At 51.9% G+C, this 11907-nt stretch overlaps 2 protein-coding genes across 2 annotated transcripts; both read right to left on the reverse strand.

Moving 5' to 3' along the window:
- Positions 1 to 2108: 2108 nt before the first annotated feature.
- On the reverse strand, positions 2109 to 3086 carry LOC131084512 (mas-related G-protein coupled receptor member D-like). The gene has a single exon (XM_058026056.1). The coding sequence runs from the start codon at positions 3084 to 3086 to the stop codon at positions 2109 to 2111; it is 978 nt and encodes a 325-aa protein (XP_057882039.1).
- Positions 3087 to 6713: 3627 nt separating this feature from the next.
- Positions 6714 to 7711, reverse strand: LOC131084910 (mas-related G-protein coupled receptor member H-like). The gene is given in 2 exon segments (XM_058026674.1): positions 6714 to 7342; positions 7345 to 7711. Coding segments are annotated over 2 exon segments (996 nt in total).
- Between the last annotated feature and the right edge of the window lie 4196 nt (positions 7712 to 11907).

Raw genomic sequence — 11907 nt, forward strand, 5'->3', positions numbered from 1 at the left:
TGTGTCTGTTTGTCACCCCTGCAGCTGTGTGAGGGCAGGAGAAGCAGCAGAGGTGTCCCCATGAGCACTTTGTCCCCTGGCACGGAGGGAGCCAGCCCTGCCTGCTGGAGCCAGCCCGGTGGGAAGGCATCCCAGGGGAGCTGGAATGAGGAGAGCCACGACAACTGGAGCCAGTGTGACAACAGGCAGTGGAGCAAAGTGCCTGTCCCACTGCTGCTGCTGCTGCTGCTGTGCCTGTGTGGGATGGTGGGAATGGGGCTGTGCTCTGGCTCCTCAGCTTCATCACCCACAGGAACCCCATCACCCCCTGTGTGCTCAGCCTGGCCATGGCTGGCTCCACCTTCCTGCTCTCCATCACATCACCCTGGGGATATTTTCTGTCCCAGAGAGCTTCTGCCACCAGCTGGGCTCGTGGGCTGTGACAGCTGGGCTGAAGGTCCCCATCCTCTTGGCTTTCACTGCTGCTGTCTCCTCTCTGACAGCCCTCAGTGCTGTCACAGCTCTGTTTGTCCTCCCGTGTCCTGCTGGCCCTGCCCCTGCTCCCAGTGCTTCCCGGTGCTCCTGTGTGCCCTGCTCTGGCTGCTTTCCTTCCTGCTCACTGCCACCCTCCATTGCTGCCCTTTGGTGCCCATGGCCTTGGTGCTGAGCTGCCCCTTCTCAGTGCTCACTGTCCAGGTTTAGAGCAAATTTTTGGAAGAATCCCCCAAAGGGGCTCTGGTGGGAAAAGCACATCCAATCAGCCCCTCCCCCTCACTGCTCCAGGAGGGAAAAATAATACCTCCTTGGAGAAAGGTGGAAAAAAGGTGTTTATTAAACAATAAAACCAAAACAATATCAAACAATGAGACGCCTTGACACTCTAAAAGAGATGACAAACTGAGAAAACCCCATCCCCGGGTTGCAGCTCAGCTCACTCAGTCTCTGATCTGTCCCTCCGGTGTTGGAAATGTCGCAAGCCAGGCCCGGCCTCATGGGCCACAGCTGCAGCTGCCAGTGCTCTCCTGGGTGTTCAGGCCAGAGCAGTTTCATGAGGTCCAAAGAAAAGGAAAAAAAAACAAAACAAAACCACAGTCCAGGGAACTTCTTTGCCTCAGCTAGCTAACACAAACTAAAATGCAAAAGAAGAGCTCTGTCCCACTCTCTGTCTGCAGACAACAACAGTCCAGGAGGAGGAATGTGGAGGAGTGGAGTACAGTGTCTGAAAACAAACTGCACGCTTCTTCTCTACCCCGCTTCACTCATTGGAGCACTCTTAAAGGTACAAAACTTATTATTCAAAATAAACAGAATGAGACAACTGGGGATAAAAGCATCATATAGTCAACCCAGGACACCCAGTGAGAGGTCTCAGGTACTAACACAGCTGAGAGAGCAGCATTTCTGCCACATTTGCCCCAGCAGATGCAGACGTGTGTGCACACAGCCAGCCAGCCAGGCAGAGTGAGTGCAAGGTGCCTGTGAGCAATTGCCCTGGCAGGCAGTGAAATGCTCCCTGCGGATCCCTTTGCATCTTCTCCCTGGGCCAAGGGCTGGGCCTGGAGCCCTGCGGGGATGGGCCCAGGAGCCGTCGGCGTTCAGGGATCAGCCCAGGGCAGCAGCCGGGAGAGATCCCAGCTGGGAGAGGCCCCAGTGCCAGGGAGCTTCTGCTCAGCACTGCTGGGCCCAGCAGAGCTCCAAGGCTCTCCTTTGGGGCCGCTGCTCACAGGGCCCCAAGGCATGGGCGGCACTCCCAGCAATGGCTCAGCCTGGCCACACTTGGGGCTGGCAGCTTCCTGGGACAGTGGCAGAGCAGGGATGCTGTGGCATCCAGGGCAGTGCAATAATTTCCAAGGCTGTTGATGAAAGCCCAGGAGGTGGTTGGACAGCAGCAGTTGCTGAGAGCAGAGGGTGTTTCTGATCAGCAACACAGGAGCTGAGCCCAGGGGTTGCTCCTCAAGGCTGAGGCCTCTCAAGCAAGGATCAGATCCCAGAGCGGCCTGGAAAGGGGCTGGGGATGCAGCAGACTAGGGAGGGTGATCCTGTGGGTATTTATTGATCAGGAGACTCAAGGAATCTCTCAGCCACTGTCCCGGGGTCCTTCAGCAGTGCAGTGGAAGGGATCAACAGGCTCAGACCCCGCTGGTCACAACAGGATCATCTCCACAGGCAGTGTTTTCTTCTGGCTCCCCAAAGACCCTGTTGATTGCCTCCCTTAGGGACTGGATCGAGGAGTGCTTCCTGCAGCTCTCCATGGAGCAGTGTCTCCAGCAGCTCCCCATAAAGCAGTCTCTCTTCCATCTCCCCACCAAGAAGTAGATGAAGGGTTTGATGCTGCTGTGGATGCAGGTGAGCAGGAAAACCACCTGGGAGGGCACAACGGTGTAACCGAGCTGCTGCAGAAGAGACCAGAGACTGAGGGGCAGACTGACGAGTGCAATGAGGAAGATAACAACATCAAGCCTCTTGTGTTGCTGCTGCTGGGAGCCAGGCTTGAGATGAATGAAGAGGATTGTGCTGGAAATGACCATGGGTACAGCAAATAGGAAGAGGTTGAGGGCGTACATGGATATGAGAACCACCCGGCATTGCTCCTGCTCGTGTAACTGGCACAGGGAAGTCACCGTGGGATTGACAGCAATGACAACAAAGAGGAGGGCCCAGTACAGGACACTCATCACCACCAACAGCAGGTGCTCAGGAAATTGGCAACCACAGAAAAACAGGCAGAGGACAGACCTGCACCTCTGAATGCTGATGAATGTCAGCCGGTACAGCCCTATATTGTAGGTGAACAGTGACAGCTGGAAAAGCAAGCTCATATACAGTGGGGACATTATAGCAGAGCAGGAAACCTCCTCCACAAGGAATACCAGGGTAGAAGGGACCATAAAGATGAGGAAGAGGAAGTCGGTGATGGCCTGATAGAAGATGAAGTCAGTGATGGCATTAATGTGCAGGAGCCAGAGGAACACGCCATTCCCAGCCAGCCCACAGAGGCCAACAAGCAGCATCACAAAGTCCATGGCCACGCTGAAGACACTGATCTCACACTGACCAGGTCCGTCAGTTGGTGAACTAAAAAGAGAGGACAAGGGGCTCACCTCCATGGATGGACGCTGGGCAGGCAGTGGGATGTGGCCCCTGGCTGTGGTCAGAGTGGATGGGCAGTCAGTGCTTGGAGAATCCAGAGATGGACTATGTGGCTGCTCAGCAGCTCCCTGTAGTGGGAAGGATTCAGTGGGGAGGAGTGAGATGTGCAGGGGAGGAGGGTGGTGGAAACTGTGGGGTGGGAGGTTTGGGCTGCTTTGCAGAGGATAGATAAATTAGAGAGAATAAACATTTTCAACTCCCCTGTATTTGCTCCAAGACTAACTGGTCAGAGAGATAAATGAATATAAAAATGTGGACACAGGGTGATAAATGTGGCTGGAGCCAATGCAGAAACAGATAAGGAAGCCTGTAGTGGTTTGGGGGCAAGTTCTGTAACAAGAAGCAAGAGCACATGGCCAAAGGAAAAGTTCAAAGTAAGGTCACCTTTAATATCGGAGCATTCCGTGAATATGAACACCAGAGAGCCACCTGAATGAACCCCAGGATATGAAGGGCTGTTCAGTAGGAAGTAGATGCCTGAAAATGAGTTCTAGTAAAATGGTATTTATCTACTAGACAAGAAAAAAATTTATTATATGTGTATGGTTATAATAATTAAAAACATTGTTGTAAAGTATCACAACACAAACAGAAATAAGGATAGATGATTCTGCATGGCCTGCTGCCTAATGCTTCCTTTGGAACCACCATTAGATGGTGTTAGGAACTTTATTCTGCCTGACTTTTGTATCACACCTCATCCCTATCTTCACCCCACTCTCAATCCAATTGCATGCCATGCCATGCCATGCCATGCCATGCCATGCCATGCCATGCCATGCCATGCCATGCCATGCCATGCCATGCCATGCCATGCCATGCCATGCCATGCCATGTCCATCCAATGCCATGCCATGCCATGCCATGCTATCCCTTCCCATGCCATGCCATTGCCACACCACGCCATGCCATGCCATGCCATGCCATGCCATGCCATGCCATGCCATGCCATGCCATGCCATGCCATGCCATCCCATCCCATCCCATCCCATCCCATCCCAGTTCCTGGGTTCCCATTCCCTGGCCTCTCCCTGGCTGCAGGTGTGGCCTGTTGGCCTCTGCTGCTCTCCAGTGGGAGATTTGGCATTGGTGGCACCCAGAGCCCTCCTGCCCCCTCCAGCCCCTGTCTGCCTGATGCCTTGGGCTGGCTCCCTGGAACAGAGGCCAGAGCAGGTGAAGAGAATAAAAGAAGGCTTTGATGAAAGGCCTTCAAAAGGTTCACCTTGGGCTCTCAAAGCCTCCGAGAGGGGCTGCACCCAAAATGGACAATGGTCACTAGTTTTTCAGACAGATATAAGTTTGGTCCATTCACAAATCAGGGGTTAATCCTCCAATTACAGCTTCAGGTAATGAAGTCATTTAGCCCCACTTTGCCCTCCCCCAATTTACTTTTGTCTGTACTTTTCTGGGCCTGAGGCAGTAGAGTGTCCTTGAATTTCAGGCCTAGAAGGATTGTTTTGTCTGACCAAAATGCGCAGACAGTTAACTAACACTTTCCATGGAGTTTAGAGTAATGCACTAATGCAGAACCGGATATGAAAAACAGAAAGGCTAAAATCCTAAGGCATCATGCCCCCTCTGACATCCTCTAGAAATTCCCCCCAGGCTGCCTTCCCCTCCAGACAGCCCCGCTCCTCTCCTGCCCCACTCAGGAGCCCCAGCAGTGTTTCTGCTCCTCCTGGCAATTCCATGCTTCTGCAGCACAATGAACAGCAGTGGAGCCATCCCTGTAGTGCCTCTTGTTTGTGTCCAGAGGAGGTTGGGGGGCTGGAGAGCAGGGATGGAGCTGGGGAGGGGCATCTCCAAGAGAAAGACGGCTCCAAAGCCTTCCGGGGCAGGCTGGGGTGAGCAGCCCGTGGGGAGGGAGTGGAGCCTGAGGCCCGGGGCTGGGAGGGATGGGAAGGACGGGAGGTGGGTGGGCTGCATGGGGAGTGGGATGGGAGGGTGGTGTGGGAGGGGTGGGACATGATGGAGCTGCTGGGAAGATGTGGTGGGAAGGTGTGGGGCGTGGTGGGGCTGGAGAGAAGGTGTGGGGTGTGGTGGGGCTGGAGAGAAGGTGTGGGGTGTGGTGGGGCTGGAGGGAAGGTGTGGGGTGTGGTGGGGCTGGTGACCTCAGGGAAGCCCCAGGGAGGGGGGTGATGCCCCGTGGAGCCCATGGTGACAAACACAGGTGTCACCCTGCTCCTGGAAGGGGGTGGCTGTGCTGAGGATCACGGCCTCCTCCTCTCCTTGCTGCTGCACCACCTGAGCCTGCTGAGGGAGCAGCTGAAGGCAGTGGAGAGGAAGAATTTCTGAAGGCAGAAAGACCTTTGCACCTGGCTCACAAAATTAAAAATTCATGATCTCAGTGGAGATCTCTGCTGTGACACTCACAGAGCACTGAGGGTGGGGGATGCTGAGCCCCTTGGCCATCATGTCTGTGCCAGCCCAGCTCTGGGCACTGGGGATCAGGGTTGCTGCAGGGAGCACAAGCCATGGCTGTGTCCCCTCTGACACCAAGACGTTTAAGTATCACAGCTAAAATGTGTTAGACTAATAAAAATTTTGAGTCAAAATTGTGAACCTATTGGAAATATATTTGCCATAGACAGATTGAAAGAAACAGTATTTTTATCGGCATTTTTATACACTGTAATATGAAAGATTTTTTTCTAGATACTCCCAGTATTGCGCCCAGTTTTTTTATGTCAAGGTAATGGTGTTTTGTTTGTTTTTATTCCTACCAGAATATGTCCTCTCTCTTAGTTTAATAGATAACCTGCGAGTTTTTCCTGCTAAACAATGTTTTAATTAATTTTATGTACTGGTTAGACATTTCCTACAAATTAAGTTTTCTGAGGTGTACAAGCCTAGGAAATAGCTCTCTTATTGCCATTGCAATTTATCTCTTGCAATTTATTAACTAAGTCTTCTGGTACGTATTGTCCTCTGAAATCCTAATTCTCTCAAGATACCATTCTTATTCTATGATGTCCAATTAATTTCTATTTATATGAAAATCATTAAAAATACTTTATTTAATTTTGTTCCCCAACTCTTGACTCAAATCTTGAAGGGCTATGGGTCCATTGAGTTTTCTACTGACACTCAGCCAATACAGATCTAAATCAAAAGCAGGTAAAAAACCACAGTCAATTATGCCTTGACTAAATAAACATAGTTTGTTATTAAATTTCAAAACAGTCACAGAATTCCTAGCTAACTAGCTCTCTGTCCCCTCCCTCCAGCCACATTCCCGGCTGGCAGCAGCAGCCAGAGGAAGCCGGGAAGCGCTGGCAGAGGGGGCAAAGGCAGCTCAGGGTTCACGGTGCTGTTCATTGATATCAGACCTCAGTGGGATGAAGGAACCAGGTGCCAGGGGGAATTCTGGGGTCACAGCCGTGTTGGGAAGGATCCTTTTGGGGAACAGTGCTCCAGGACCTGTGAGGGAGGGTCAAAGCTCCAATCATGCTCCAATGTGCTCTGTGCAGAGCATGCCTAACACATGGCCCTTGTCAAATGTCCCTGCTCCCTTTTCCTGCAGGAATATAGAGCAGAAGGGTAATAGCATGGATGTTTAATAATCTGCAGGCTCAAGGAAAACTTCAGTCACTGCCCCATGGTCCTGCATGGGGGCACTTGAAGGGTTCAACAGGCTCAGACCCCCTGTCCATGGTGGCATCATTACTGGGGGCAGTGCTCCCTTCTGGCTCCTCCAACACCTTCTGGAGGCACTCCCTGAGGGACCCCATGGAGCAGCGCCTCCAGCACTTTGTTACTGAGATGTAGATGAAGGGGTTGATGCTGCTGTGCATGCAGGCAAACAGGAGAACAACCCGGGGGGACACAGTGGTGTAGCCGAGCTGCTGCAGGAAATTCCAGAGACTGAGGGGGAGAGTGAGGAGCACAGCCAGGAAGACAATGATGTCAAGCCTCTTGGATTGCTGCTGCTGGGAGCTGCCCTTGAAGTGAATGAAGAGGATTGTGCTGGAAATGACCATGGATGGAGCAAAGACGAGGAAGCTGAGGATGTACAGGGAGATGAGAGCCCCACGGCAGCAGAGCTTGTGTTCCTGTGACTGGCACAGGGAATTCACTGCAGAAATGGCAGCGATGGCAGTGATGGAAAGGGCCCAGAGCACGGCACTGACCACCACCCATGAGAGGCGCTGGGGAAGGTGGAAGAGGAGCCCAGGTGGGCAGAGCATGGACCTGCCCCTCTCGATGCTGATGCCGTCAGCCGGTACAGCCCTAGGCTGTGGAACATCCGGAAGAGGAGGAAAAGGAAGCGTATGGATGGTGGGGACATGATGGAAGAGCAGGAGAAATCCTCCTGCAGGAAGAGCAGAGTGGAGGGGACCATGAAGATGAGGAAGAGGAAGTTGATGATGGCCAGGTGAAGGATGTAGGCAGTGACGGGTTTCATGGTGTCCCTCTGGATGCAGAACCCGAGGACCCAGAGCACAGTCCTGTTCCCAGCCAGCCCACAGAGGCAGATGAGCAGTGTCACACTGTGTATGGCCACGCTGGTGACATCTGTCCCACACAGATCATCTCCTTCAGTGGGTGAGGCAGGAGATGGGGACACGGTGCTCACCTCCATGGATGGACGCTGGGCAGGCAGTGGGATGTGGCCCCTGGCTGTGGTCGGAGTGGATGGGCAATCAGTGCTTGGAGAATCCAGGGATGGACCGTGTGGCTCCTCAGCAGCTCCCTGCAGTGGGAAGGATTCAGTGGGGAGGAGTGAGATGTGCAGGGCAGGAGGGCAGTGGGAATTGTGGAGTGGGAGAGGGAGGTGGGAGGGTTGGGCTGGTTAGCAGGAGGCTGATAAATAACGTAAAGAATAAACATTTTCAGTTCTTCTGAAGTTGTCCAAAAGTAAAGTGGCCAAATAATAAAAGGATGTAAAGACTGGCACACGAGATGATAAATGTGGCTGGAGCTGCCAGTGTAGAAGCAGATAAGGAGGCCTCCAGTGGTAATTGGGCCAATTCTGGAACAAGAAACAACACTGCTTGGCCAAAGTTCAAGGCAAGGGCACCTTTAATATGGCAGCATTCATTGAATATGACCCCCAGAGACACCCCTCTTAAAATACCTCCAGGATTATAAAAGGACTTCCAGGATGAGTTGGATGCATGGAAATGAGTTCTAGAAAATGGTGGTTTTGTATTAGAAAAGAAATACTTTTTAATGCCTACATGTGGTTCTAATGGATAAATACCAAGTTGTAAAGTCCCACCATATACACAACACAAGAATAGATCCCTCTGTGTCCTATGCAGGTCGAGAATTCCTGCTTCCTCATGCTTTGCGTTGTGTCAGAAAGTTTGTTCTGGCCCATTTCAGTATTAGGATACAGATGGGATGCACAGGAGAAGAGAGAGGAGCTGTGGAGGGCACTGCAGTCACCAGGAGAGGGTGGCAGGAACAGAGCAGCTGCTGCAGGAGAGGAAGGTGGGGTGGGGAGGAAGGCAAACATTCCACTGACCTGTTCCCTGTGGGGCAGCAGCAGGCAAAGGGCTCTGTGCAGATCAGCGGCGCTTCCTGGTCCCTCTTGCTCCTTTGGGATCCATGTCCTAAAGCGGCTCCTGCCAGGTCAGGGACATGAAGGAGAAAGTGCCCAGGTCACCAGGAGCTCCCCATTCCCGCCCTCCTGGTTTCTCCCTGTTCCCTCTCGTGGTGCTGCTCCCCAATGCTCGGTGGGGTCACAGGGCAGGTGGAACTTGTTTTACAACATTGGGTAAGTCAGAGCTCCACTCCCTTGGAGTTATTTATCTTGAATTTTTATTTCTTTGCTACAAAGTAATTGGCTTTTGTCAAAAGTCCACGTGAAGAATTTTGCAAATGGCTCCTCATTTTCTTCTGATTAGAAACACTCCTTCCCTGCAGGACGTCCCTTTCTCCAACTGCCTTCTCCCTCCCAAGATTTCCTACCATTTCTTGTTTCTCTTCCCATAGGAATCATTATCCCTCCAGCTCCAGAGTGTTACTGGTGGCACTGGAATGCTGGCAGTGATGTTGAATTATCTGTTTGCTTGTCAGAAACAACTCCCATTCTGGAAATAGCTCCAGAATCATTGCTAAAGCCTGCCCTGGGCCCAAAGGAGCACAATTGAGAAAAGAATTCACATTTTTGTTATTGTCCCCCAGGCTCACAGAGTCCAAGGGAAGGACAGCACTCAGTTGCTTGCAGCCAGGTCATTGGCACGTAGAGCCCACCCTGATTACTGCCAATCCCCTTGATGATGCAATGAAAGCTAATAGAGACCAGGTTTGGGCTGCTGTGATTCCCTTTCCAGCCCTTCATTGGGGCTTATCCTCCTCAAGCCTCAGACTTGGGTGCACTTGTGTTTGTTTTTACCTGACCCCATCCCTCTGGGCAGCCTGTGCCAGGGCCTCAGCACCCTCACAGGGAAGGATTTCTTCCCAATATCCAATCGGACCCCACCCTCAGTCAGTGGGAAGCCATTCCCCCTTGTCCTGTCACTCCATGCCCTTGTCCAAAGTCCCTCTCCAACTGTCCTGAAGCCCCATCAGCTCGTGGATCATGAAGTGTTTGCCCTTGAAAGGATTGGGCTGGTGAGGGGATGTGAGATTCCATAGCTGGGGACACCAACACGGTGTCAGCAGGGAACAGAGGTGACAGTTCTGGTCCCAGGGCCAGCAGTTTCCAGGAGGAGCATCCCAGATCCCTGAGGCACATGTCAGCCTGGGTAGGAATCATCTCACCTCAGCTTTTTAGGAATTCCTTGAATTCACTGTAGTCTGCTGTCTGATTGCCAAGAGATTGTGGAAGAGGACTCAAATGAAACCTGCAACTTTCTAAGGATTAAAGCCAAGACAGCAGCGTGGATTTGCCTCTTCTCAGGAGAAATGCCATTGCTGACATCCTAAATCATCCCCATGCTGTGTGCCAGTGCTCCAGCTTGCACAGAGAGTTTATTATTGCATTAATCTTCTAGGAAACTGTATGGTGAAGGTGAAAAACCTCTGAAATTGCAGTATACAAGGGGGAAAACTAGATTTGAATCAGAAACCGAAGTTTAACAGGAAATTTGTAGTGCGGAGTCCTTAGGATCCACCTCAAGAACGAGAGAGGGTAAGTTCAGGCTGTTCAAAAGATAAAATTTCAGGATTGAGGTTGCTATAAAATATAATACAAGCGGAGATGGAGCCCAAGTGCTTTGGGCACAGGTGTGGTTGCTGAGGCTCTCTCCCGTTGCTCATTTCCCGGGCAGAGTGAAGAGCAGCTGAGGAGCAGAGCCCTGAGCCCGTGGCAGGCTCTGAGGCAGCTGCCTGTGTGTGAGAGCCCTGGAGAACACGAGGCAGCACGGAGAGCAGGGGCTGTGGCAGGAGCTGGGACAGAGCCCGCGCCGGACGCTGCTCGGGCTCAGCCCGCGGGCTGCGCTCCCCTTTCCCAAGGGACCATTCCAGGGAACCTCCTGCAGATCCCGGCCCAGGGACAGCAGCTGGAGCCTGGCAGCTGAGGGCAGGGCACTGCGGGCAAGTTCTCCAGGCTGCCAGAGGAAACCAGCTCAGACTCTTCTCTTCCACCTTCATCAGGGCCCCCTCATTGGGTGGAACCTGGTTATTGATTTTGGGGGTAGAATTGAGGTCTGTAGGGAATTAAGAGCTATAAATAGTGTGGGAAAAGGGAGGGAATGTTGAAAGGAGTGTCCTGCTGAAGGAATCCAGCAGCTCAGTGATATCAACTGACACCTGAGAGTCCAGCTCAGATCCATTCCAAAGGCATTTGCTCTCTGGTATCTCTATGGGCAATCCTCTCCTACTCCAATTGTTTTCCTGCTCCAGCTGTGTCCAGTCCACAGCCAGGAAGGAGGTATCTCCCTGGCTTTTGTGCCAGGCACACAGGACCAGGCTCCCACATCCTCCTTGCCATCTGTCCTGTCCCTCACCCCTCCCTATGCTGCTCTACATGGAAGCTGTGGGTGGGAAAAGATGGGAAAAGCCACGTTTGGGGCACAGCAGCGTTGCTCTGGTGTGTCTGTTTGTCACCCCTGCAGCTGTGTGAGGGCAGGAGAAGCAGCAGAGGTGTCCCCATGAGCACTTTGTCCCCTGGCACGGAGGGAGCCAGCCCTGCCTGCTGGAGCCAGCCCGGTGGGAAGGTGTTAGTGTTGCCTTCCAGAGGGCTTTTGAGGATGTACCAGAGCCAGGGAACAGGGACAACACAGGGGAGTCACCATCCAGTGGAATCATCATGAAAGAGAGGCATCTTAAAATAGAACATAAAATATCCAGAGTTGGAAGGGACGCACAAGGATCATGGTGTGGTATAGTTGTTACCCTCTGCAAGAGGCCCAGATAAACCTGAGTGGGAATGAAAATGCAACACATAAAAATCATGCTGCCAGCTGTTAATCAAAGTTCACCATGTTCTTAACTCTGTCAACAAAAGATGTTATTTACATGTGTTAAATAGAAGATTCTATATGGAATGCAACATTGGCGGCATATGAAGAATTAGTTCTGATGTTTTGTTGTTCTGTGAAAATAAGTGAAAGGTATATCTGATAGCAGCCAATTCTAAAATCTGCAGAGAGGCATCCTTTAACATTAATACCCTTTTATGCCACTGGGCAGAGTCACCTCCATGCCAAATCACTGCAGCTCTGTGTGTTTTGCTGGATGCCTCTGTAAAAACAGTTGGTCCGTTGACAGGGGTCAGTGCTGTGGTGACAGCTTTCCATACAGGGGGAGGTTTCCCATATCTGTCCATAAATGATGTGAGGGATAATGGATAGGTAATTGCAAAAAAAATTTTGCAAGCATGGTTTG

Source organism: Melospiza georgiana, chromosome 6, assembly GCF_028018845.1.
Source record: "Melospiza georgiana isolate bMelGeo1 chromosome 6, bMelGeo1.pri, whole genome shotgun sequence".
NCBI lineage: Eukaryota > Metazoa > Chordata > Aves > Passeriformes > Passerellidae > Melospiza > Melospiza georgiana.